General features: G+C 38.7%; 4 protein-coding genes across 11 annotated transcripts; all 4 read right to left on the reverse strand.

Moving 5' to 3' along the window:
* Positions 1 to 1,178: 1,178 nt before the first annotated feature.
* On the reverse strand, positions 1,179 to 9,719 carry LOC135583849 (uncharacterized). Of its 6 annotated transcripts, XM_065155911.1 has the most exons (5): positions 9,289 to 9,719; positions 7,356 to 9,125; positions 6,444 to 6,564; positions 3,551 to 6,360; positions 1,179 to 3,450 (listed from the first exon to the last, which is right to left on the reverse strand). In XM_065155911.1, the coding sequence occupies exons 3-5, from the start codon at positions 6,465 to 6,467 to the stop codon at positions 2,217 to 2,219; spliced, it is 4,068 nt and encodes a 1,355-aa protein (XP_065011983.1). In that variant the 5' UTR covers positions 6,468 to 6,564; positions 7,356 to 9,125; positions 9,289 to 9,719; the 3' UTR covers positions 1,179 to 2,216. The 6 variants fall into 6 exon arrangements, with proteins under 6 accessions (XP_065011983.1, XP_065011981.1, XP_065011979.1 ...); XM_065155909.1 differs by lacking the exon at positions 7,356 to 9,125; XM_065155907.1 differs by having other exon boundaries at positions 6,444 to 9,125.
* Positions 9,720 to 9,863: 144 nt separating this feature from the next.
* Positions 9,864 to 15,804, reverse strand: LOC103987901 (serine/arginine-rich splicing factor RS2Z33). The gene is made up of 7 exons (XM_009406361.3): positions 15,735 to 15,804; positions 14,324 to 14,437; positions 13,534 to 13,573; positions 13,276 to 13,371; positions 12,956 to 13,152; positions 12,766 to 12,855; positions 9,864 to 10,492 (listed from the first exon to the last, which is right to left on the reverse strand). Exons 2-7 carry the CDS (start codon positions 14,428 to 14,430, stop codon positions 10,078 to 10,080), a joined length of 945 nt encoding a protein of 314 aa, XP_009404636.1. The 5' UTR covers positions 14,431 to 14,437; positions 15,735 to 15,804; the 3' UTR covers positions 9,864 to 10,077.
* Positions 15,805 to 16,425: 621 nt separating this feature from the next.
* Positions 16,426 to 20,189, reverse strand: LOC135639464 (uncharacterized). Of its 2 annotated transcripts, none has more exons than XM_065153227.1 (4): positions 20,032 to 20,189; positions 18,452 to 18,564; positions 17,511 to 17,725; positions 16,426 to 16,983 (listed from the first exon to the last, which is right to left on the reverse strand). In XM_065153227.1, exons 2-4 carry the CDS (start codon positions 18,542 to 18,544, stop codon positions 16,683 to 16,685), a joined length of 609 nt encoding a protein of 202 aa, XP_065009299.1. In that variant the 5' UTR covers positions 18,545 to 18,564; positions 20,032 to 20,189; the 3' UTR covers positions 16,426 to 16,682. The 2 variants fall into 2 exon arrangements, with proteins under 2 accessions (XP_065009299.1, XP_065009298.1); XM_065153226.1 differs by lacking the exon at positions 20,032 to 20,189 and adding an exon at positions 19,965 to 19,985.
* A 606-nt stretch (positions 20,190 to 20,795) lies between these two features.
* LOC103987903 (probable protein phosphatase 2C 38) lies at positions 20,796 to 25,782 on the reverse strand. 2 transcript variants are annotated; one of them, XR_010497743.1, is made up of 5 exons: positions 25,248 to 25,778; positions 24,317 to 24,684; positions 22,107 to 22,343; positions 21,070 to 21,577; positions 20,796 to 20,983 (listed from the first exon to the last, which is right to left on the reverse strand). XR_010497743.1 is itself a non-coding variant. In XM_065156923.1 (4 exons), exons 1-4 carry the CDS (start codon positions 25,564 to 25,566, stop codon positions 21,362 to 21,364), a joined length of 1,140 nt encoding a protein of 379 aa, XP_065012995.1. In that variant the 5' UTR covers positions 25,567 to 25,782; the 3' UTR covers positions 21,012 to 21,361. The 2 variants fall into 2 exon arrangements, 1 of the variants encoding a protein (XP_065012995.1); XM_065156923.1 differs by lacking the exon at positions 20,796 to 20,983 and having other exon boundaries at positions 21,012 to 21,577; positions 25,248 to 25,782.
* Positions 25,783 to 26,163: the final 381 nt, after the last annotated feature.

Here is a 26,163-nt window from a genome sequence, read left to right on the forward strand (position 1 = left end):
GAGGGCCGGCCTCTAAGGATAGGTCACCCTCGATGGCGCGAGTCTCGAAGATAGTATCCTCGTACGTGATGCAGGTCGACCACCTGTTTCCCCGACGCTGACCGTGTAGGAGACGTTGATGGTCGCTGTCAGGTTGCGGCTGCCTCGTTCTGTCCCAGCGTCAAGGAAGGAGGAGGAGTGAAAGAGCTGATCGTCCAGCTCGGGCTGCAGTCGGCGGCGAAAACCATCGTTAGGGATAGGAATGAGGGGCGCCGGGTGTCCATCGGAACTGACACCATCGACGAGCCCACCTCGGGGCTGGACTCCGCAAGCGCTCTCATGGTGATTCAATTCTTGCAGTAGATCGCCCACGGTACTGGGAGCATGGTGATCACGTCAATGCACAGGCAGATCTACGGACGCTCGGCCTCCTCGTCTTCCTCTCTCTCGTGGACAAGATGGTATCCAACGGGCCTCCGAGTGGCATCCAGCATCTCTTCCCCGGCAGTACGAGCACGCCATTCGCGAGCTCGAGAAGCCTCAGGGCGCATCCACACTTGCCGGGCTTCTTGCTCAGCGGGGCTTCTTCGCCATCTCCATCGATACCATATTCTTCGTATCCGGTGAAGACATCGCGTGAACACGACGAAGGAGAGGAAGACTTACATGGCTCTGAAACCTCTCCATTGCCCAAGCAGTTTGTCTACGAGTTGCGGGAAACTGTATGACTTCATTGACTACCCTTTCTCTTTGCATCAACATTAACAAGGGTGACACAGTAATGTCCCAACACCGCTGGAGGAAATGAAGAGCGATTAAAGCTCAAGCCAACCACCATCCTTCAACTTGCAGATGCTACAGTACCCTGTAGAATAGATTTGACTACTTGCTAACAAGTATAAATAACATGGACACTTGGTGATATTGTACCACAGTGATCTGCATTTCTTTAGTGTACAAAATGAGACATGTCTATTTGACTGTTTAGCCTTTCATTTAACTGTGAGCACTATATATTTAAGCCTTGGTTAAGTGACAAATACCATGCCTTTTTGAGCATCTTAAAATGTCATGTCCTTCGACAATTCATTCAATTATGAATTGCCACCAGTCTTATACTCTTTGTTGCAGGTTTCATTATACCAAAGCTAAATATTTAAGAGATCCCTCTGCCCATGTTTAAGTCAGTTTTAAGTTCATAATTAAGCTGTCTAAAAATACCTTCTTTGAAGTCAACCAGAATCTTTTGGTTCTCATGAACCCCAATAAAGTCAAACTCAGACAGTCCACTTGCTCAGTATGGAATTTAGGTAGCTGTTCCAACAATCCAAACCATATAAATTGAAAATGGAAGACACCCCAATAAGGCATTAACTCTGGGAGCTGAGAAATGCTGATAACTGAAAGCTGTATGGGAACCATATATTCCTCTGGAAGTTTCAAATGACGGACCAAGTCTGCAATTGTTGATAACATTAACTGTAACTTTTCTTTTGTTAGGATGAAACAACTCCCTTCGAGCAGCATCTCTTATCTATGGATAAACACCAAGGAGACAATGGAGTCCTTGATCCCCAAAAAAAATCCATTGAAACTGCAAAATGATCCATAAGAATGTTTTCCAGTTGGAAACCCTCCTCTGAGGTGATGAGCAAAGCCATCCAAAATAGCAGCAGAACCGGAGGAAAATTGCCACGCAGTAGTTCATTTTGGATTACAACTGTTGCATGTTTTAACAATATCTAAAACACTTAGAATTCTCATTTTCAAGGTTTGAGGTGTCTGCAGCATCTAAGAATCCAAACATGAAATCAATGAAGTCAGAAGCACTCATTCATCTTGGAACCAGAATTTCATATGCATACATGTGCATATAAATATAATTTGCAGAGAGGCACCGATTTGCCAGCAGAGTAAGCAGGAAGGCACTGTCGACTGAGCCCTGACATTCCAAGATGTCTCAATACTGTAAATGTCCAAAAGACAAATAACTCAAACATGGCTGACAATAAGAACATCTGTCACTCGAGATGTTTTCAACCTCATCATCTGGCTTAACCATTACTCTATATGGTATAATTCATAGCAAAACTTGTCAAGCCCGGCCATTGGTGGTTCTTAAGAGTCCCACAAATCTTGTGGCAAGAACTGTTCATGTCAATTTGGTTCTCAAAATGTACAGCAGGATTTGCTACTAAAGGGCCATAAGCAATCACCTAAAATGACACATCTCATAGTCAAACTCTTCTCCTCTTTAGCCGAATATCATTGAAATCACTGTCACGCCTTGCTGGCAGGCCACGGTTTCTGAAATCTTCTCGTTCTGCCATTCTTCTTGATGTGTTTGAAGTGCTTCGCATGACAGGGCCCCTTAAGCTGCTTCTATCAGAGAAACCTTCTCTGTCAGGACAAAACCTTATAGGTCTAGGAGGATCACCATCGACTGGATAAGTAATAGGCTCCTCTCCACTGTCACCAACAGGATGGTGATTCCCACAAGACTGAAGATAAGCACGTTTGCCATCATACTTCCTCCTATGAACCAGCTCATCTTCTGCGTGGAGAGTTTGTTGAGCAAAGTGCATAGTCCCATAGTCCTCTGCATTCTCTTGTTGAACACACAAATTAAACCTCCTGATGTTCCTTTGAGAACCCCTAACAGGCCTTGACAAATCCACTTCCCTCATGGGATGCATTTCTCTCATGTCACTAGCTAAGTGAGAATAAGGTGGCAAACCATTTCTGACCATTGCATGTTCAGGTAAGCAAAGATGTCGAGGAGGTGATCTCAGTGGTGGTGACCTGTGTCGCAATAGCTCCGCATGTCCCTCATAAACTATACCAGGCGACCTAGGTGGAGAAAACTGATAAGGAGAGCGTGCTCGAGGTAGACATTTGGGAGGACCCCTCCTCCCAGTAGGTGAAAGGTTTCTTTCTCTCAACGAGGGGTAATTATCAGCTTGTTCATATTGCACATATCGGTCTGAATTAAAAAAGGGGTCTATCACTTCATTTGGCAAGCCTCTCACCATCTTCTCATGATCTGGTAGAATGGTTGGGACATGCCTACCGGTGAACGTATTGGAGCTATCTTCCTGATAGACTCCTCTGGAAATCCTAACAGCAATTGATGGTCCATCATGTGCCCCAAGAGAATGCCTACTATATGAAAAATGAGATAAATGTGGTGATTCATTATTCATAAACCTTCTGATGATCCGACCATCACTCCCAGCAGAACCATCTGCTGCAATTCTCAAGGGAACCTCGTGTCTATTACTAGGCCTTGTGAATCTGTAACCTTTAGAGTCATTAACTTTTGGTGCATATCGACGGCCAGAGTCTCGGGCACATGCACTCACATTATGACCATCCCTTCTGGTGTTCATCAAATCCATACCACGTTTTTGAACCGGTTGATCTTGATCATTGCTTCCATATCTAAAAGACCTATTGTCATATCTTTCACTCCTAAAATTTAGAGGAAGTAAAGATCAGAATAACCTGCAAATTGCAACATAAAGAAAATGCCAAAGGAAAGACTAGAGAGAAGACTAGAGAGAATCATCACCTGCCACCTCGAGTGTGTGACCCTTCATGTCTGTGTGGTTTATCAATCAACCCTTTCCTCTCAGTTTGTGAAAAAACAAGTCTAGCTGTAATTGAGTTCATTTTTCCAGAAGATAACTTGTTGATACCCGGTGAATTTACCTTCCTAATCTGACTACATTTACCACTATTATCAACATGCTTATCTGCAACACCACTGGCATCTGAATCACTCTCTAATGTCACTGGATTTTTCACAGGGATATCATCCTCTTTAGCATTCACCTGTTGGCTACTTACATCATCCTTGCAAATTTTCACAAATTTTGAGCTACGTGATCCAACGGGCCTCGACTTCATGGGTGGGCCACTTTCCACCTCTTTGGCATTCACCTGTTGGCTACTTACATCATCCTCGCAAGTTTTCACAAATTTTGAGCTAAGTGATCCAACGGGCCTCAACTTCATGGGTGGGCTTCTTTCCTCTTTAGCATTCACCTGTTGGCTGCTTACATCATCCTCACAAGTTTTCACAACTTTTGAGCTAAGTAATCTAGTGCGCCTCGACTTCATGGGTGGGCCTCTTTCCTTCCTATTAGCTTGCTGTAAAAGTTTTGCAAGTCTTGTACTACTTGAAGTCATTGGCACCCTCACTCCTGATGACTCAAGCAAATCTGTTGTTAAACTAGAGCCTGTCTTATTTTTATAATTGCACAAATTGCCATCAAAAGCTTCACCATGATGACCAATCTGTACATCCAAAATTTTCATCTGTTCATTATTAACTTTCAAATTTGGTGGCATATTGGCAGCAACATCCACTGCACCAATTGCATCAGCAACTACATCCAAAATTTGTATCTGTTTTCCATTAACTTCCAAATTTGATAACATATTGACAGAAACATCCACTGCAGCAGTTGTATCGGCGGCTATCTCGTTATCTGCCTTTTCTCGTTCCTCACAGGAAGCCTCAATTGGCTCACGAGGAACAAGATCCCCATGTTTGCCATCTTTGTATTCACCAACACCAGCTCCATGTGTAAGAGCTTTATCTCTAGCAACACTGGGACCATGAGGACTATCATATGGGACTTGCTTGTCATCATAAAGTTCCTGAATCTTAGAAAATAAGTCTACACTTTCCTGTTTTTCCTCACCTCTTGTACCCTTTCCCATGGAATCCAAACGAAGATTATTTTCTGCAATTGATTTCAATGATTTGCAGTACTCATCATCTGAGCGTACAATACCTTCAGATGTACCATTAAGTGCCACAGGTACTACATATTCATAAAACGAGTTAGAACCCAAGCAAGTATCTTCCGAAGTTACAGCGCCTTTGAACTTCTCTTTAACATCCAAACTGAGGGAATCTACATCCAAATCTGCTGCCTTTGAAGCACTTACTTCTGCCTTCTCAAGACTACAAGTGCTATCAAGTGTATCTTCAAATTTACAACATTCTTCGGAAGATGGATTCACAATAGAAGGCGAGGCCACAGGACTAGTATTGATGTCTGTATTAACAATCATCACTGAGCCATCAACATCAAGAACATTTTCATCAGAAGCAGTGACAGAATTCGAATCCATGGGTTCAGTCATGCTCAATGGAATCTCTATATGCTGATGTGTTGGTTTATTGTTGTGAAACTCCATGCTAACTGCCCTAACAGCAGGTCTACTAAAGTATTCATTGGATAACTGTTCAGATAGCTCCATCTTCATCACCCTTCTGACTGCTTGTTTCTCGTCACCAGAACAAGTTACTTTGGCACTTCCATCCTGAAAATGTCCACTACATAGTTGAGGTTTTACAGACATAGAAAGTGCAAGATTTGATCCACTCAGATAAGCATTAACACAGTCATTTTGACTATTGTCTATGTGTGGTTCAGGCTTTATAACTTTGAATGAAGCATTTGACACATTTCTTTCCAAGGACAAGCTTAAATCAGGAGCAACATCTCCCCATTTGATACATGATTCCGGTCTGCTGGGTGGTTTAAGCTGCAAATCTAAGCCAAGCCCAGACACCTTATGCCTCTCATCAGTCTTCCCCAAATTAGACAACCAATGGTCATAGTGACTTCTCCCAATAATAGACTTACCTGATGTGACATCAGCCCGAATTGTTTGTTCAGAGCATGCCTCAATGCCATTCAACATTTCATGCATGCTATGTTCAATAACAGACTCACCGACAGTAGCATCCCATGTGTCAACTGGAATATTTAGATCCAAATTAAACCGGTTCACCACATTAAAAGAACCAGTCTTGGCATCAGTTTCACTAACTGTTATCAGAGGATCAAGAGGCAGATCTGATGAACATGTTTCAGTTATGCCTTGCTGAACCAAGTTGTAACCATAATTTTTTGCATCCGATGATAATGTCAATCGTAACTCTGAATTTGCTGGGTATGTAGGCCTAACACTAGAAATTCTCTCTTCAACATCCATCTCACCTACAGGCAGCCCAGGTGGTCTGTTTGGAGTTGACATGTTTTTGCTGGTATCCATAATTGACAATCCAAAAGACTTGTGACCCATGGTTAAGCTTGCAGTACTAGTTCCCTGACCAGAGGATCTAGCATCTTTTAATGCAAATTCCTGGGAACTAGCTCCGCTGAAACTTCCAGGAATTGGCATAATATCAGTATGTAAAATGTGTTCAGTAGAACTAATTGATATCCCACAATCTTGTGGAGACACATCTGTTTCCTGAGATCTAGGAGATGGGCACTGAGATAAATGAAACTGCCTTTTCTTGATAGGCATGCCAAAAATAGAGTCACTAGAATTTTGGAATGCAAGATTAGGTCCAGACTGCCAACACAGACTTTAAAATGTTAATTCCAAGGAAACATGAAATCTCCATATAATTTATATTCAATGAAGAATAAAAGAACCTCATTATTGTCTGATTCTGACATCTCTTCAAGTGATGGCTGGCAAGTCTACAAAAATTTTCTTTGGCACCGGGCAGAAGGCAAGATCCTATTTATAGAAGGCACCTTAAAGTTCACACTCCTGAGAAGACATCAATGAGGCTATAAGAAAATATAAATACAAAAAAGAAAATAATGAAGTAGTAATTATCTGATTCAGAGTTGTAAAATCTCTAACAGGTGAAATCCAGCATAAATACTACCATAAGCTATTTTAGAAGTCTATTTCATCTCTCATATCAAAGCTCATATGACCAACAGAAGCAAACATGAGTACAGCCAAAGAACACAATTTACCTTTTAATGTCACAATAGGTAACAAAGATCAGCTGGAAGGAATACAGTCAAATCCACTTGACCATTCATATGTGCTAACGGGACAAACAAACGAATATAAGTTGAAGGTTATGAAAAAGAAGATTCTGGATTTTATTTAACTTGAAGATTCTGGGTTTTATTTAAATTGAAAGTCTAAATTAAATTGGAATGGGCAAAATATTTTAGGAGTGTAAATTGATTAAAAGATATTATAATAGAGGCCAGAAAAAAGGATAAACTAAGATACTAGCTATTCTAAAAGAAAAAATATGATGCCGCCACAGACAAATAGGATATGCCTTTGGAAGTTAGTCCTTGACTGTCTAACAAAGCTTTGAACTCCAAAGGTACCTTTTGAGATGAATTCTTGATTTCAGATCAATATGGAATTGAATAGGAAATGCATATTAATACTGTTTACAAGGAACTCATTTTTTTTTTCATTTCTAACATTTGAGGAGAATGTCCATATGCCAAATATGTTGAAGCAGCACTAGTATTTGAAGGAAAATTTCTCCAATGGGAAACATGTAACTCACTGGGACTTTCCTTTACCCTGTTATATATCTTGAAAAGTAAGAAAGCCATTCAAACATAGTTGCTAAGAGGTAACAGACCATCAGCCTAGCCATCCATAATATTCCATGTCCCAAATTCATAATAGCGGCAATAATGAAAAGTAACCTTTGACATCCTTTAGGTAAGATCTACTGACTAATTCTTGTTGCAACCTTACAAGCTGATAATAGGATGAGAAAGACAAAAAGACAACTCCAAAATAAAAATCCAGCAATCTGTTCAATAATGAGAACGACAGAAGGAAGGCAGTCCAGATAAAAAGAATGAACCGATGACCACTCTAGTATTCATCCAGTGCACAAATCTTTAATGACATATTCTGTTTACTAATGAACATCAGCAAAGATTTATCAAAGGGCTCTCACAGGATGAATTTCTTGCTTACATTACCCGAAAACTTGCCTGCTACTAGCAAAGCTCCTCAACTAAAGATGCATATGATGCATTCATTTTATTATCCCATATTTGGTTTTAATGCTAAACCTCCTAACTGCACAAGATGAAATATGCATTTCAACACAAGAACATCCATTAAGGTGCTTTCCTCCAAGAAATCAGTAAAATTCATGAGTTTGATATCACAACATATGTAGTTCATTCCAAATCTCTAAAGTACGAACTGCACCAACCAGTGGTTCACCATGATGTCTGTCAATATTCATATCTAACAAAGGCATGAGTTGATGTTCTGCTTCTGAAATATCAGTCATCGCATATCAGCTATCCATAGCATGCAACAACAACTGATGTTTACTCATTCTGAAGAACAATTTATATATAGAGAGCAAAGAATTATAACCTATATTGCTCACATGGCTCTTAACTGAGACTTGTAACTAGTTCTGCATTCTTAAAAATCATGAATTACACTAGAAACCTGAAAGATCTAGGTCTTCAATTGACCGATAATAAAATTGAAATGTCCCAGTTTTTATTCCAAAGTTTACTAAAAATAATTATATCATGATCACCAAAGATCTCAATTGATAGCTGTAATAGAACTTCGACAAAGCTGAGAAGATGCCAAGTACAAGTGAAGCAAAGCAGTATCAGATGCACACAATGATCAAGATGTACCAAAGTTCTTCTTAAGGTGAAATAACCACTTTACTGGTCCTGATTTATAATATCTTCGACTCTATTTGGCTACTTAAAGATTTAAATGCTTTTCAATCATTGAACAGAACTCCATAAAGCTATTGGAACGGTGGCAGCCATCAACTCCATTCTACACCTTACTTAGATGCAGGACTACCAGAGAAGTTAGTGGCTAATGCTTCTTCTTAACCCGAGATCACAATTGTTGTCATATTGCCAGCAACTAGAATGAAGCACCACGTTAATCGAACAAACCAATTATCAATAGATCTAAAAAGACACGGCAACAGCAACAGCGATTTTCTTTGCAGAATCACAGCAGCAGCAGCAGCAGCAGCCACCACAAAAGGCCCTCCTTGTTCTTCCTCTGGAGTGCCAAAACGCCACAAGCTGACCTCGAAAGGTAAGGAGTCTCCTGATCGTTATCAAACATCCAGCTTCCACTGACGAATCATATCGATCAGCGAAATGGTAACCGCAAATATAAAAGCACTTGGCAAAGCAAATCTCTCCAAATTATCACCAAAAGTTCACAATTTGGCCACCACCACCACAGCCATAAGATGACTTTCCAGTATCAACAATCGGAAGAGCCAGGACTGCGTATAAGACATCAGGGCTCACCCCCCAAGCCCTTATCTCGAGCGTCTAGACTTTTCGAAACATGCAGAAGAAGAATAAAGTAGCGCATAGTTCACGAACCCGAAAGATCTCAGAATCAACCACAAAAACCCAGCAAAAATAAAGGAGGAAATTAGAGAAGAAAATAAACGATTACAGCGAAGAAAGGCTAAGCCCCAGTCGGCATTACCTGACTCGATCGAACACCGCCGGATAAGAGGAGGGAGAACGCCGTCACAAGGGTTTCCGCGAATTGGCTTCCACCGTCCATTTAGGGACCCTCGTAGCCGGTCATTATACCGCCACGTGTCTGGCTCCGAGAGGAGAGGTCGCATATATCTTCCACACGCCCAATCTAAAAGAGCCCAGCCCCAGGTCACCAAGCCGTAGGATCACATTCGCGTGCTTAGTAGTCGTGATTTCACCATCCGTCACATATTCGAAAGCGGGTAGGCGAACGGGTCGGTGCCCGAGAGTAGGCAGAGCATTTTTGATCCAGCAACGTCCAGTGAAGCCACGTGGTGCGGGCATAATCTCACCGGGTAGGTGAACGAGACGTGTCAACAACCATCAAAGCCACCCCCGAAGCTTTCTGAGGAATGGCGTGGTGGCGCCACGACAGGTGGTCGAGGAACGCAAACTCTATGGCACTTCCGCAGTTGCTCCATTGCCTAATGAATTATTCATTATTGACACTACATCATAACATATTTCAAGACGCCTTACCAGATAGACCATTTAGCGTCAAACAGAGGAGCAAGCATCTCGAAGAACTTTGTAAGAGCCATGTTGGTGCGGCCTCTCAATCACGACGAGATACAACCATGATTCTAAAAATAACAATGTTCCAGGTCTGCTAAAACAAAAAGATTACACCCTAATTAACGACATCTTTTTGCAAAATCCAGCATAACTCACTCAAACTTTAGCATCCCACAAATGTACCTTGAAGGTTCTGTTCGACTGTCAGAGATCAAAGTTAGCTTCGAGGAGACTCGCTGCCCCTGGGTGAAGCGTGGCGATTATTGTCTTCCTCGTAGTCCCGGGGGCTCGGGTTAGAGTTAGGGCTAGGGCTTCCCCCATTGGCTGCTGGGCTCCTGTACCTCCCATTCCGAGGGCTCTCCCTTTCTTGACTCATGGGGCTCTTGCTGTTCTCCCTTGGAGGGCTCTGACCATGATCCGATCGCAATTGCTCGGCTTCTTCCTTTGGTGGAGGGCTCATCCTGTCTCTCGGGCTCCTGCTGCCGTCAGGTGAGGGGCTGCGCTTCCTGTCCTCTGATGGTGGAGGGCTCCTCCTCGGGCTCTTCCGTGGGCTCCTGCTGTATTCGGGACTCCTTGATCTGCGAACTTCGCGGTCTCGGCCACGTCCATCTCTCACAGGAGATCTTGATCGACTAGAAACAGACCAAGTGCTAATAAAGTATACCCAACATAACAGATAACAGATGTAACAAGGAGCAACATATGGTTCAAGATCTAAACTGTTTGATTAGGAAAATTACCTACATAATAAAGCATCTAATATTACATGAAAATTAGATAAGACACGATGTGCAATTCCAACAAAAGCATGTTCTACTTTAACATTTTGTGGGAAATAGCATATCGAAAATCATGGATGAAAATGTGCTTTGTTACCATGTTTTGGATTCCAATATCTTTCACCACATCACTGCTTCAAAGTTCACTGAACTCAAACAAAACTCAAATTGAATTGATTAGAAACTCATTATTTCATTGGGATTTAAGGTTACCTTAAGAGGTGGATGTTGATATCATGGCACTTGTCACCATCTGAATCCCAAGTCCCACCACATTCCAACCATGCTACCGATAGTCCACTTCAATCATGCAGGAATGGAGTGCCACAAGCACCACAAAGTAAGTACTGCTCATTTAGATGGTGGTTTCCCAAAGCAGCTTAGGATGCCACAAGCACCGCAAAGTAGGTACTGCTTATATAGATGGTGGTATCCCAAAGCAGCTTAGGATGCCACAAGCACCACAAAGCAGGTACTGCTCATAGATGGTGGTTTCCCAAAGCAGTTTAGGATGCCAGCAAAGGAGGTGAAATGCAGATGTCAGCAAAAAAGGTTTTCTTTTTTTTCCCCTTCTTTGTTTCAAATTTATGTTGCTTTTTCATAGAAATGGATTAGTAAGGGACAGGTGTGTAACACCCCCATTTTTCGGATGTAAAATAATACTTAATGGTCTACTTGATAGGTATACTTCATTTAAGCTGAGCTTAGATATATTTTGGGCATAGTTCAGACTTAACAAATTAATGGGTCAATTATTTATGACAAATAACATCAAAGCCATCCAACGATTGAGTATATCGAGAGGCTCAAGTAGCAGAAAAGAAAATTTTGCCTATGCATATATCGTGAAGTGGAGCCACCACAGGCCTACAGCCCTCTAATGCACATACTAAGTTTTAATTTTGAACTATGTTAATCCTTGATGAGAAGGTCAAGCCCTTAAGTGGGAAAATAATAACACTCAATTTAGTCTAATGTTGGAAATGGCATAAGGCTAAGCTTCATGACTAGCATTAACTTTACCTTGGACTTAAACATTTTGGGTAGGCCATTCATGCTAAACATGTTGATGGGTCAATTATTCTATCAGGCCAGATCATGACAAGGTAATTACTAAGCTAATCTTTGAGCTGACTAGGACACAAAACCAGAACTTGAAATCTGACTACAATAGTTTTGTAGATTAAGCACATTTAAGAAGAAAGAAAACCATATGACAATGTGAACACTTAACACAAGCGCATGCCTATATTGCCATCTGTAGAATATTAAATGATAACCAATTGTCTGATAATTGATGGAATTATGCAAGCACCAATTCCTGCATTATAATGAACAACAGTTCCTTCCTCAGATGCACATTATACTCTATCGACCTTCTTACTAAACAACTATATATTGAGCAGTAAAATCTAAAATAAATTAAGAACTTTGAACTTCAGTAAGTTCTCACGTCAACTCAATTTGGCTTGTTTCAAAGCCTAGCTAAGTTCCTAAGATTTTAAATTATGGTAACCATGAACCTGTGTCCAAGAAGTACATAGATATTGACATTGCAGGTCTAGTAATGTTTTCTTGTTCTATGAGACAAAACACTTGAAAAGGCTTAAAAACAATCGTGTGAGGAGAAAATCAAGTGAAATCTTACATTACTTACAAGCACCAAAATCTTTACTGCACTAATGTGGCTTAATGGAAACAAACATAAATTTGGTTAACAAAGGACCAGGTGTATAGATCCAAAAATACCAGGCAAAAACAATTCAGGTTCACATTAAAATATGCAAACACTATGCTCACCACACCACTCCCAACCCAGAAAAGGAGAAATTTTAAGCAACCTAATAGATAACTGTTGATATCAGAGGTAAGTAGAAAGTGAATAAGGAATAAAAAATAAAGCAAGTGGACTAGAAGGTGTAAATATCACTATGTTTCCATATAGTCTTGAAAATTGTCTCCAGTAGCAACAAATATCCCAACTGCATCTTAAACAGTAAAGTGATAATATAATTTTTTTTAAAAATTAAATCATTGCAGCTGCCATCTAAATAACTACTACGTTCCATTTTAATTCTTCAAGGTAATACAACATCAATTTGATAACCAACAAATTGTACCAGTACCTGTAACTGCGGCTTCGGCTATAACTTTGACTCCTGCTCCGGCTCCTACCACGACGAGGAGAAGTTGAACGTGAATAACTCCGGCCGCGTCTGATATACGAACAAGTGTCACTTATTTGTCAACTAGGAAAAAAGCATGTGAAGTATCTCCATCACTATGGCAGTAAAATAAATGAATACTTTTCATGACCTGAGTTTTTTAGGACTATTCTGGCAATTTCTTTCTATATGTCCTCTCTCTCCACAGCGATAACACTTGTTTTTCCAGTCTCCTGCTTTACAGTCTCGTGCCCAATGGCCATCAATTCCACAATTAAAGCAACGGCCAGATCCAGGAGGTGGTCCTCTTCCGAGATATTCACGAGAACCTCCAGAGCCACGAGGACCCTTCATCCATGATGCAACATTTAAGAGTTTAAGAGTTAGAGTGCCCTCTTATTTAAAATAAATAAAATCAAATGAAAATGATACATGAATTGCAAAACCAATGACATTAAACAATATTCTTACCCCCCTTGCAAATTCCACAATAATACGACTTCCATCAAATTCTCGCCCATCTAGACTGTATCTTGCATCATCAGCATCACGAGAATCACTGAATTCCTAAAAAATGGAAACCACAGAAAAAATATATGTACACATATATATACAAAGGTAGACTGATATTTAACAATCGTGTTAGGCTAGTATAAACATATTTCATTGACTTCAGCAACACAATTAAAAAAATACAAAGTTTAGGAAGGGTAGTAGAGATGAACATACAACAAAGGCGAAGTCATGCTTCAAATCCACATTTCGTACTCTGCGGAAATTGTTGCCAGAAAGAGTAAGGCCATCAGGACATAAATACTGAAAGAGATGATACTTCAGCCCTCAGAAGACGAAATAGACACCATTTGATGATGTGATTTCCACAAAAACATGCAATAACATTACAGAAAGAATCGCCAAAGGCTCCTATAAACTTGGAAAGATAGCCACCAAATCCACCAAGGGCACCTTCCAACCAAAGACCTCCAGTTTGGGCAAAAACCCCAAAAACCTTCAACAAGATCATTCAAGTTAAAACACACATGTCCTGGGGTTTAATGTTTTCAGACACACTATGAATAAGAATGCACATAGCCTTTCTCACTGCACTTTGAAAAGACATCCCACCACCCAGCCTGAATTACTCTAATTGGAATGAAAAAAAATGTCAAAAACAAAAAGGTACGGATGACCAAAAGAAGAATCCAAATACTTTAATCTGAAAATGAGTGTAAAAGGTATAGCATCATAGGAATAATAGACTGTTAGATTTAAGGTAGATACAAGAGGTTTTCATAATTCATCTTCAAGGCAGAGCAGCACAAAATAATGGTAATTGTTTAAACATCAGGTTTTATGCATCTTTAAATTCACAGAACAAGAGTGAAAATACTGAAAAGACAACAAGTAAAAAAAAATGTAAATACTACCCATCTCAACAATGCTTTTAAGCAACACAACAAGCAACAATTAGCCTTTTCAATGGCATCACATAATCATTTATTTTTCTATAACATATTACCTTCCATATCTGCTGAAGAGATCTTCAAGATCACGGGCACGAGTGCGATATGATATTCGACCGACATATAAACGTGTGCTACCATAGCGATCATCATAACGAGGCATCTTCGTACTGCAACAAATAAATATAATCAACATGCAATTTCAATGGATCAAGAGACTGATATAAAATATGTACTTGAAGCAGATCCAATCAAACTGAGCATCTTACTTTTAACAATAACACATTTATAGTCTCTATACTCCTCCTAAATATGCCTTTTCTTTTCTATGGCTAAAACAGGTGCTTAGACATGCCATCCTAGTGTGTGAATTTACATATATAGTCATTGTCACGATATATGATAGGCTATTAAAGTTTCTGTAATTAATCTCTATAAGTTGCAAGCCTATCAAATAGTTAAATTATATATATGTATATACATTCATATATATGTACATATATACATATATATGTATGTATATTGTTAAAGGAGAAAGGTGATCAATATGCCAACAGAAGCATGACATCACTTGAGATACTTTGGTCAATAGCAAGCTACCTAATAATATTGCCAATTATTTTTTTCAAGACTAAGTGACTTAAAAAGAGTAGAAAAGAAGCTTCCTTAAAATGAAGTGAACAACCTCCTCAAAGAAATAGATGGAAAAACTTTGTTAAAATATTTAGCTGTTTATAGAATCAAGCATTCCTAGGTATATAGAGGCACAAATCTACCTACTGAATAAATGAAAGGGCTAAAAGAAACAAAGAATTGTAAAACTAATTTTACAAGTGGTACTAATCTATTCCATAGGCACTTGGACAAAAACCTACAATTTTTTATCCTCACATGTTCAGCATGAACTGAGCAAATAAGATGTCTAAAAGACCAACCATCTTTTCTCCTTGCAGTTCCACATTAACTGAACTTTGACAAGATGTACAAAATCCATCTTCTATTATCGGCCTTTTATATATAAAAATAGAATGCCACCTATCAAATCCACATGAATTGATCTTCTAGAAGAAGATCGATATATAAATACCCAACCATCTGATACTGTTGCCGCATTATCTCAACCAAAAAAACCTCGGAATAAGATAATTGTTTATGGATCGAGGCAGAGTCAAATAGCATTATCATTCTTTTTCATCCCGGCCTATCAAACCCACACGAATTGATCTTTGACAAAAAGAACAATCAACAAAACCCAACCCAACTCAAGACTATAGACTGATCAAGATTTCCTAAAGACACGAATAACAATCGAGCAAAAGGAAACCTTTATATCTTTACGATTCTGGCAAAGAAAAATATATAAAAAAAAAAAGGCTCAAGATCGATGATTTCAAGAACACGAGAGAGAATCAATAGAGAAATAAGCAGCGAGATAATAAGACCGACGGGCTCGAGAGAGAGACTCACCTCGGGTCGGATGGCACCTCGAAAACCCTAAGCTTCTAGATCACGCTTGGGGCTCTTAGGGGCCCCGTCGAGGGTATATATAGATGTACTGACCTCTGTCTGTTTTGACGGTTGTGATGCCTCTTGGTTTTACCAACGGCTGGATGACGCTGTAGAAAAACGGTATGATGAGCGGATAACTCGTGCGAGGCTTCTACGCTTTTATTTTCCTATATATATATATATATAATATATTTTTTTATTTTTTAAATAATATTAAAAAATAACTAAAATATTCTTAATATATTTAGCATGTTTTAGGTTATTGATTATATTTGTATTAAAAAATCATCATTTATAAAGATTTTTATTTTTTAAATTTTTTTATTTGTTTGAAACCAAACCGAAACATCCGATTTCCGATTTTTGTTTGAAAATTAGAATTGAAACTGAACCGAATCACTCCGGTTCATTGAACAATCGATCTGATTTGAATCACCTAATTCTTATTGGAAGCAATTGAACCATTGATCCGATCTGATTCCTATTCGATTTCAGTTTGAATCAAATCGGGTCCGGCTATCTCGAGCAATTCTTCTCCCATCTGGACAACGAAATCACAACTGCTACTGATCGCAACATGTTAGCAAATACTCAGCTACGTCACACACGCACTTCTTAGATGAATAGGCACTGTCAATACCCATTACACTACCGGGTAAATCCAAACTATATTGCAAGGAAGTACTGCCTTGAAACAGTTCATGTCCCAATCTAGGAAGTACATGATTCCAGCAGATGGGACAACAATTATCTAACCAAATCTTGGAAAGACCATCATGAACTGATACTGATCCATATGAAAATACAAGTTCCAGGACTCTGACATAAATGATAAAGAGCTGCAAACCAAACACAAGTGCTCACACTGCTGTCTAATTCTGTATATATATACTTCTGGTTCACACTTCACACCTTGGGTGCTGGATGCCCAGCTCCATTGGAATCAAATTCAGTTGCATAGACCTGTCCGTATTCTCCCTTTGGATCATCCTCGTCCAGGTAATCAGCTCTTGCATTTAGCGTCAGCATCTGGCAGACAAGCCAAAAGAGGGATGCATCGAGGGCGAGGAAAGCCGCACCACCAAAGAGACCGGTCTTGGCAGTAGCACACTCTGTATCAAGATCATGGTGAACATTGCGTGAACGGGAAAGGCCTTCTGTGATGGTAGCCCACATCATCATCCCCAGTGCAAGAATTGAGACGACCCTGAAGCAAGAACATTTGCATATCAGAGAAAGTCATAACGACGGCTGGGCAATATCTAATAGCTAACAAGAAGGTTAGGAGTATAAAATCATGAATGACAATCCCTCAAAAGGTCATGAACAATATTATGTTCCGAGAAGACAATGTTGTGAAACATAAAACACAACCAAACGATAAACAAATCAGCCAATTAAAAAACAATAAATTACAAGACTCCTGAAAGAATTTATCTCCATTAGCTCAACAGCAAACAAGAAAAGCAACCATCAGATGCAGCAACAAAGATGAACCCATACAACCAGTAGCATCTTATATGTACACAGAGTGCAACAACTGATGCCGAAATAAGCCATCAAAAGTGTGATTACATAAACCTTAATCTTCCTAAAATCATGGTATGACTTCCTCATGCATAAATATCACTAATATTTCACATTCAGATTCCGTATTTTAAGTTTTTATCAACAAAGTTGACCAGTAGTGCATGGAAAAGTAAGTCACCTCAGAAAGAGATAAAAAGATCTTACTCTGCAATCATGAAGAATACAACCAATGTAGTACTGCAGAACAAAGCTTGATTGGGAACTGTCTTGCCTTTGTACGGATAATACACAGCAATGTGCCCTATAACAGCAGCTAGAAAGAGAGTCACAACAGATAAACTTCCCAAAGCAACTGTTGGATCACTCGGGAACTTGCAGATGACAACATCCTTTCCCTTAATCGGAGTTCCATAAGGTGGCTGCAAAGCAAATACTCAACCAAAATAATAATCGTGATTGAAGTTACTAATAAAATATGTAGGCAAACATAAATTTTAATTAAAAAAGTACAAGCCAAAATTTAAAAAAAAAAAAAAAAAACTGAAAATGTGTTTGTTCCAATACACTGGTTTTTTCTGCATGGACTTGTTGTAGGGTTACAAGCAACCACCAGATGCATGTCAACAGCAAACTATAAAATTACTCTTTACCTTAACTATAAAATTACTTTTGATGTATCAGTTGATCGGAGCAGAAAAAGTATAGAGTCTTGTGAGAATTAATTAACCTCAAAAAACCCAACTCGCTTCCTCTCTCCACACTGTTAAGTTGTGATTATAGTTGTGTGTATGTTATGTATACATACATATTTAAAGTGTACAAATGTGTGCATAGAACCAGTCTTAATTTCCAACTCTAACTATATAAGTAATCTCAGAAAATCTAATTTGCTTCCTCTATCTATGATGTAAGCAATGATTGGACCAGTGATATAGATACGTGTGTATTTATGCACACACACATATATATATATACATGTCTTAATTTTCAACTCTGGGCTATGTAATTTGGAAGATCAACAGTCAAAAGATTTTCTTTTCAGTAAAGGAATTGATAAAAGCAAGGGAATAGGTGCCCCGAACTAGGTTGATATTCATCTTCACAGTATATGTTAAATATAAGAAATAAAGGTAAGGAAAAGGAACCTTTTTGTTTTCAGCAATTACACCAAATATAAAGGACAGTGACCCAAAAAATGCCACAGCAAGGGCAATCTTTGTGGTTTGGTTTAGAGCCATCAGTCCGATACCCCAACACCCTGCAAATTAAATAGTGAGAGATGTTGAGAAAGAAATATAAAAAGTACCTTCTTGTGGTGCTTCTCAACTTAGACCTAAAAGATAAGGTGTATGAACAAATTAAAATTCAGATCTCGGAAAACTTCCAATTGATTAAGTCATCAACTTACTTGATTTCCTAAAATTCATTTGTGCCTGTAGCAATTATTTAAAGCTAAAGGAATCAAACAATGTTAATCCATGACTATTCACAAAACCGAAAGAACCAAGAAATTGAGTTTCAATAATTTTTTTCTAGTATCTTTGCAGATTTACCAGTTGTGGTAATCACGCCTGCAATCTGATATTTTTCAAATTTCGAAGAGATTATGATTATAAGCAAATTTAATACTGAACAAAGGATATCATTTTTTTTTGCAACTTAATCTTTTAAAGCACTTTAAACAATAACCAATTAGCTACAATCTTGACTGTTCTTTTCAAGCAAACTCTCTCAATATTCAATACGAAATAATAGTGATATTTCTAGCATATAGCAAGTTATATAGCAACTAATTCTTAGTCCTTAGCTGATATTAGAGTGCTCGAACCACCATAGGCTAAGAATGATATTATGAGCCCACACTTGGTTCCATTCATAACACAAATTATTATCTAAAAATGCTATCATAATTTTATTAACCTCCAATAATTGCAGTTGCAATATGTAAAGAAAAACTCATCAATCTGAAAGCTTCAAATGAAAAGAAGAACACTATAAATATATGGATCTAACAACTGACTACAACGATGAAAAGGAAAAATTACAGAAACACCTTATTCTAGTGTAAAGAAGGAAACCAAGACAATTTAAACCACAATTGACCATAGAACCCTATCAAGTTAGTTAAAGAGCGAAAATATGACAAAAGTGACGGAACGAAAGAAGACAGAAAGCAAAGAGCAATAATCACGGTTTCCTAACCGCACTAACATGTGTCATAACATGGTGGGGCACAAAAGATGCAAAATCTTTCAGAAAGAAGGGAACTAAGCTTAAGTTCTCCCAACCAAACTGCTAAATTCTGGAACAAATCGATCCCATTAACAAATTATAATCAAAAGGCGAACCGCATGAAGTCCACACCTAAAATTTAGATTATCCTTTCAAAAATCTGATGTTTTCTTCAAAGATATTAAAGCATCACCCAAAAAGACTACAAAAAGAGAGATCAGGTCAAAATCAATTTAACTCTTGCCAAAAGAACCAGAGATGCAACCACTTCGGTCAAGTAAACAAACAATTTCTAACTCAGATCCCAGCTAAAGGCATCAACTTTCTACGCCATTTTCAACCACAAGAACCAAACTCTTCCGATCAGGATGAGGAGAGAGAGAGAGAGAGAAAGAAAACAAAATCAATCTTTAGCGCCGATCTCACACATGAAGCACAAAGCTCCGCAAGAAATCACCAGGGTGGGTGAGTGAGTGAGGAATCAATCTCATACCTCTCGGATCCTTCAAGCGGCGATCACAGGGAGCAGGAGAGACTTCGAGGAGATACTTAGGAATGGTCGGCCGTGAAATAAATAAATAAATATATATATATAAAGAGAAAAAGGTGGAGTGTGGTAATAACTACAACGAAATAATAGCGACGACTCCCTTGGGCATCTATTACGAAATAATCCATCCTTATAGTTAGATTAACGAAACCGCCACTACCAAGTTAGAGATGACCGATTCCAATTATTCATCGTTATTGCAAGATTAACGAAACTGACACTGCGCTGACATCTGCTTTCCAAAGTCGATGTCAAATATGGGGGAACGTATTAGGCCTCGATCGTAGTTAGCAAAGATGCTGTCATTTGTAATATTGGAATCGCCTTGTCGAGATTTTGATCGAGTACATATCATTCTAAAATTGATGTAAATCTCCCAATGGTAAATTGTTTCTTTACGTTCTAATAATTAATTCTTGAGTTATAAACACATCTCGTTGTATGTTAAATTGCTTACATTAATTATACATTTGGGTAATTATTTTGAATAAATTTGATCTCAGGAATTTACTATCAAACTACATAAGACTGGTCTATTATGAACATGTATAATAGTTTACAAAGAATCCTTCCACACCAGTGGACGAAAACTCATTTTAGTTCCAAAAATGTACAAGCCTAGAGAAGTTTCAATTGTAGGTCTAATTTGGGTGAATTAGAATGAGATTGATGGAAATTTTCTGATGCAGCAGCATAAAAATCCTATATGTTCAAATAATACATTTATGCATTCGAGAGATAGGATACATAATCGGGAATCATAAATGGGATAGAAATACAATTGGCGGATTTAACAAATAAAACCAGAGAATCAACTGGATCCAGCTTTCATCTTCTCACCCTCAAACAGACACTTCCACAAGAGAGAAAAAGATTGGAAGCTGGACACAGCCAACTGCGAAAGCAAAGAGCAAAATGATGGCTAAGCATGCAAGATAATGTTCACGATATGCAAATTATAGACCACTCAAATCCATGTACCTGCAGTCCAGAGGCTGTAACTTGGAACAAGATTTCGAGTTTTGGACACAATGAGACCAGACTTCCACTGTCAAGGCAAAGAAGGTTTCATATTTGCTAATTGTATCTATTTCCAGTGCAAAATTGCAGATTGTCATGTTAGAGAAACATCTTCCTCCTAGGATTCTATCCTTTGCACTTTGTGTGCTTTGCTGACAGCTGAAACCACAGTCCAAGCTAGTAAAGAGAAGATTCTGAATCATGTCCAATGAAGCACTGGATGAAGCATCTAGGAGCTCTGGACGGAATCGGCTTAGACAGGGACACCAGCTCCTTTTAGTGAAAGTACAGGACCATGGTAGAAGTTCTTACTTATCATGGTGGGATCAAGAAATACAACTATGACAGTTATATCATCATGAAAATGTCTCCTGATTCCGCGATCAATCTTTTTCAGGTCAGAGTACCTCATCTCTCTTTTCTTTGCTGCCTCTTTAAGTGCAGCTTTGACAAGTCTTCTTGCTATACCCTGAAAGATTATTAAGCGCCAGGAGATGACTGCTGGTTTTATATTTGAATATTGATAGCAGACAGAAAGCTGAACCTTAAGCATGAGACTGTAAATTCTGAGCAAAACTCTGATAATAAAGATTAGGAGCTAATGAAACTAACAGAATTTTGAAGTCACAGGTTGTGACTCTGTTGATACTACAAGTATAAGAAACTTACAGAACAGAATGCTGAAGTATGATTAAAAAATCATATTCACTGAATGAATTGGAAGCTATTAACTAATATATGCATCTGTAATGCCAAGCAATTTAAAATAGAAAAGTCCTTAAGAAGGACTTATTTATCAGTTATTGACAATTTGATACCTACCGCTGCAGTATGTATATTCACTGCCATGATTTAATCCTAATCAGATAGATGTACAAAGGTTTCCAAAAAATAATGGAATGTATAGGTTAAATAAAAATGCTTAAAAAATTTAAAGCATAGAGAGGCATCCTTCACCATTCAGAAAAGAGAATCTGGAAAAAGGAAAGGCATCTTACACTTCGAGGTGAGTTGTGAATCATATCCACAGCTTCTTGATTACTCAAATGCTCCCATAGACCATCTGACGCGAAAATCAAATATTGATCTTCAGGACAGAGTTTATGTGTCACTACTGATGGCTCAGCACTAAGGATCGGTTTTTGGAATGGTTCAGGAAGCCGAAATTTCGATAGCAATGGCTCCCTGTTGAACTCTGCATCTTTCAAATAAGCATCTCCGATAGATCTTGAGACCTGCAGAAATAAAGCATAGCAAAAGCCAGAAAATAATTATAACCACAGTCCAATATTTGCAAATGCCAAATTTCTACTTGTAATGCAAGCCAAACAAGAGGAACTGCAACTGACAGAAACCGTCATCATATAAAAAACACCACACGTTACAATAACACCTTCAGGATCAAGTAAAAAAAGAGAGATTTCAGAACTAATCTTAAGAATTCCTAGATAAACTACAAATTATCAAAGATTTGAAAGCACAAAATGTTAAAGTCCTACAATATATATTTGATATCACATGTGCACAACAACTTCAAATGGTCCATAAGATACATCTATGCTGTTTCACAGAATATATAACACTTGAAATATGCATGCATTATAATATTATGTTGCCATCCTTATGCACAGAATTGGGACAAAAAAGTCAAATGCTAACACCAGTACCCATGCTTGAAAAGAAAGCAAAGTCATCTAACCTGCAATTCTCAGTCTGGTCCAAGCTACAGAAACCAATCACACAAATACTCATCTAAAAGTTATACATGTGATCTATGTAAACATTTTACAAAAAATCAAACAAAAATATGCATTGACATGCTCGAAGAAAATATAAAGAAAAAAAAGCATCCACTTTAGGCATTCCATTGTGCATCCAAATTCTAAATGTGCCATACAGCAGGGTTTTGAATACCGGTCTGCATCGACGTACCGGTATATACCGTCTGTACACTAGGGCATACCGATGGTATACCATAAAACCTTAAAAATACCTTCACCTATCACGTCAGGGCGTACCGATCGGTATGCCTCGGTAAAGGTCAAAATCCGGGGCGATACCGATCGGTACACCTCGATACGGGTCGGCACGCCTCGATACCGATCAAAACACTGGTACTGCCCAGTAGAGGACGGTCCACGTACCGGTATCCAATCGGATCGATATATAGGGTGGTACACATCGAAATTGAGAATCTTGCCATACAGTACTGAGCCTTGATATCCAGTAGAATAAAATTTCTTTCTAGGTGATCATAAATAAAGTTACCAGTGAAAATAATTTGGTATCAACAGCTATGATTCAACATCTCAATGACCACTATCAAATTGCACTTGTAAATGTTTGGCTGCTCAAATAAACTTATAAGAATTTGGTCAACCTTCAACACTAATTCTGATATTTTAATTTGGAAGAAATGTAATGTGCTTATTATCTGGCAATTTCTCATCTCATACATGGCTACATGGGTTCTAAGAGATTTTTTATGTCTAAAGGAGAACACATTGAGAAAAACAAATGATGGTTGGAAAAAGAACAATACTTGTTTGAATCATAAGAATAAGAAACAGAGTAACTGGATGATTCAGATAAAATACTTTCAGATAAATAAATATAAAATAACTTAGATTCCATTTTGTCAAACTATTTGCCCAAAAGAAGAAACTGGAAAATTTTATTGTTGAATAATTTCTTGTATGGCTGGTACTTCTTCTAAGCATTAAAAAGCAAGCAATAAAATCAAAACATAATAACAAAGAAAGACTAAACAAGCATGAAAGTGGCTGAAACATAATCTATCCTCCACTTCTCACAACAATGTGTGGGCAAGATCTGCATGAAAGTAATATGCAGACCAATTTTACCAGAGAAGGCATTCATATGCATTCATATTCTAATGTATATGAAGGTATGTAATGATCAAATTAATGTTTCAATTATAGCCCAAGAAAAAACTTTCAATGTTCTTGAAAAGCTTCATGCAAAAGAAAATCTCAAAAAACCATCCTTCTCTCCTTGCAGCTACATTGCCATTTGAAGTAAACTGTAACAAGCATACAAGGATGACTAGAGTGTAACATATAAAAGTTATTCAAAGTGCATATTGTTATACCAAGATACTAAAACAAAGATTTCTAGAAGCATTTACTATGCACATGAATTTACTCCAACTCACTAATGACCATACTAGTTATAGAAAATGGATTACCTGTATAAGGCCTTTGACCCTCCAAACCTTGTGCTTTAAAACCACAATCTGTGGGTCATCAGGATGCAGCGAACACAGTTCCTCCCTCACAGATTCAACACTCGCATTGTGCTCAGCGCACATTTGTACTGCTGTTACCTCTCTAATACCTCTATCAAATCTCCCTAGCACTGCACGGGAATCTCCAACATTTGCGACATAAAGCATCCCCCCAGATATGACACCAGTCAAACAGCATGAACCGACGGAGGCCATCTGTGGCTTACTGAGCCACTGCTTTCTCACAAGAGAGATAAAGCCCTCTTCCGTTGCTGAGTATGCTTTCCTTATGACATCTACTGACATGCCTTCTTGTTCTGAAGCAAATTCTGCATATCGTATACACCATTACAAAAATGGAAAAAAAAAGGCTACACAAGCATATCTTGATGCCATAAATCATAAGATAGTAGAAATATCTGAATAAGAAGTGAATAAGAGTTGTGAATCTTTTGATCCCAAATAGCAAAAATTTAAGCTATATTCCAAACCTGAATCTTCTAATGGAATGATGAGCTTGGAATTACCTGATAAAAGACTGCAGAATAAATGCCAATAAGTGGCAGTTGTCTCAGAAAAAACTAATTATGTTATGAAATATAACAATCAGAAGATGATAAAGCAGACACACAGATACAGGCAATATGACGTATATAGGATTCAATAATAACAGACACACAAGTTCCAATATTTAAAGAAATGGATTTTGGATCAGCATTTTGTGAAACTGACAACACAAAAGATCAATCCATGAGGAAAATGTCCATATCATTTATAAGATACCGACGACACGATCCGAACGAAGAACACATGAAACGAAATCCAAGTCAACGGATAAATGAGATATGAGAAATACATCGACACGTGATTACACATAAAAAGAAAGGCTTACTTTTGAGGTTCGGGAACAAATGCTGCGTGATGTATCGGGACGCCTCCGGACCGCCGTGCCCGTCGTAGACCCCGACGAACGTGCCGTGGGGCGCCTCGTTCCAACTCAGCGGCCCGGACTCGATCTGGCTCCCGTCCTCCAAGAGGTTGTTCGCCTGCACCACCGCCATGGAGAATTCCCCGACGGCGTGGCGGCCGAGATCCTTGTACCATAGAAGGCCGTCGGCGCGGGCAGCGGACCCGCCGTGGCGGCCGCCCCTCCCATCCACTGGCTTCCAGCAAGGGCTCACGATCTTCATCAGCGCGGAGGATCCGATCATCCACCTCTCATCCGCGCCGTCAGCCGATACAACAACCACGCACTCCGATTGGAACTCCCCAGGCTCCGACCGGTCTCGATGGATATGGGGAGTCACCGATCTCGATGGGGGGACCGCAATGCTGAGGGTTTCGTGGTGGGTGGGTGGTGGCGGGCGATGAGGAAAGCGAAAGGAAGGGGGGAAGAGGGAGGGGGTGGGTTTCCGCGAGCCCGCGTTGGGATCGGCGGTGGGGTTTTCCCTCTCGAGGAGGCTGATGTGAGGGCAACAACTATTTCTAATTTTTATTTTTATTTTTATTTTCTTTTCCTTTAGACTATTAAATAACTAAAATCTGTTATTCCCGTTTGTTTCTTTTATCTTAATTCTTTATTTATTTCAAAACCCAATATTATATATGGTTACTTCAAGCTTATATATATATATATATATATATATATATATATATATATATATATATATATATATATATATATATATATATATATATACACGCACACATTATTCAATATTACAAAGGTGAATAATCAATTAAACATTGTGTAGGGATATTTATGCGATTTTACTGATCCAAATTGAGTTTATTTTATTTATTCGTTT

The sequence above is a fragment of the Musa acuminata genome, chromosome BXJ3-6, assembly GCF_036884655.1.
Source record: "Musa acuminata AAA Group cultivar baxijiao chromosome BXJ3-6, Cavendish_Baxijiao_AAA, whole genome shotgun sequence".
Classification (NCBI taxonomy): domain Eukaryota; kingdom Viridiplantae; phylum Streptophyta; class Magnoliopsida; order Zingiberales; family Musaceae; genus Musa; species Musa acuminata.

Coding starts and splice junctions, on each gene's coding strand:
- LOC135639464 (XM_065153226.1), bottom strand. Junction 17,726..18,451: donor TAATTGCTGAAAACAAAAAG/GTTCCTTTTCCT, acceptor TTTGCTTTGCAG/CCACCTTATGGAACTCCGAT. Junction 16,984..17,510: donor GTATTCTTCATGATTGCAGA/GTAAGATCTTTT, acceptor TTCTTGCTTCAG/GGTCGTCTCAATTCTTGCAC.
- LOC103987903 (XM_065156923.1), bottom strand. CDS start 25,566: ATGATCGGATCCTCCGCGCTGATGAAGATCGTGAGCCCTTGCTGGAAG. Junction 24,685..25,247: donor TTTGTTCCCGAACCTCAAAA/GTAAGCCTTTCT, acceptor TACGATATGCAG/AATTTGCTTCAGAACAAGAA. Junction 21,578..22,106: donor TTCACAACTCACCTCGAAGT/GTAAGATGCCTT, acceptor ATAATCTTTCAG/GGTATAGCAAGAAGACTTGT.
- LOC103987901 (XM_009406361.3), bottom strand. CDS start 14,430: ATGCCTCGTTATGATGATCGCTATGGTAGCACACGTTTATATGTCGGT. Junction 12,856..12,955: donor AATAGTCCTAAAAAACTCAG/GTCATGAAAAGT, acceptor TTCGTATATCAG/ACGCGGCCGGAGTTATTCAC. Junction 10,493..12,765: donor AGCCGAAGCCGCAGTTACAG/GTACTGGTACAA, acceptor GTCTGTTTCTAG/TCGATCAAGATCTCCTGTGA.
- LOC135583849 (XM_065155909.1), bottom strand. CDS start 6,467: ATGTCAGAATCAGACAATAATGAG. Junction 6,361..6,443: donor CAGAATCAGACAATAATGAG/GTTCTTTTATTC, acceptor CTGTGTTGGCAG/TCTGGACCTAATCTTGCATT. Junction 3,451..3,550: donor TCACACACTCGAGGTGGCAG/GTGATGATTCTC, acceptor TCTAAATTTTAG/GAGTGAAAGATATGACAATA.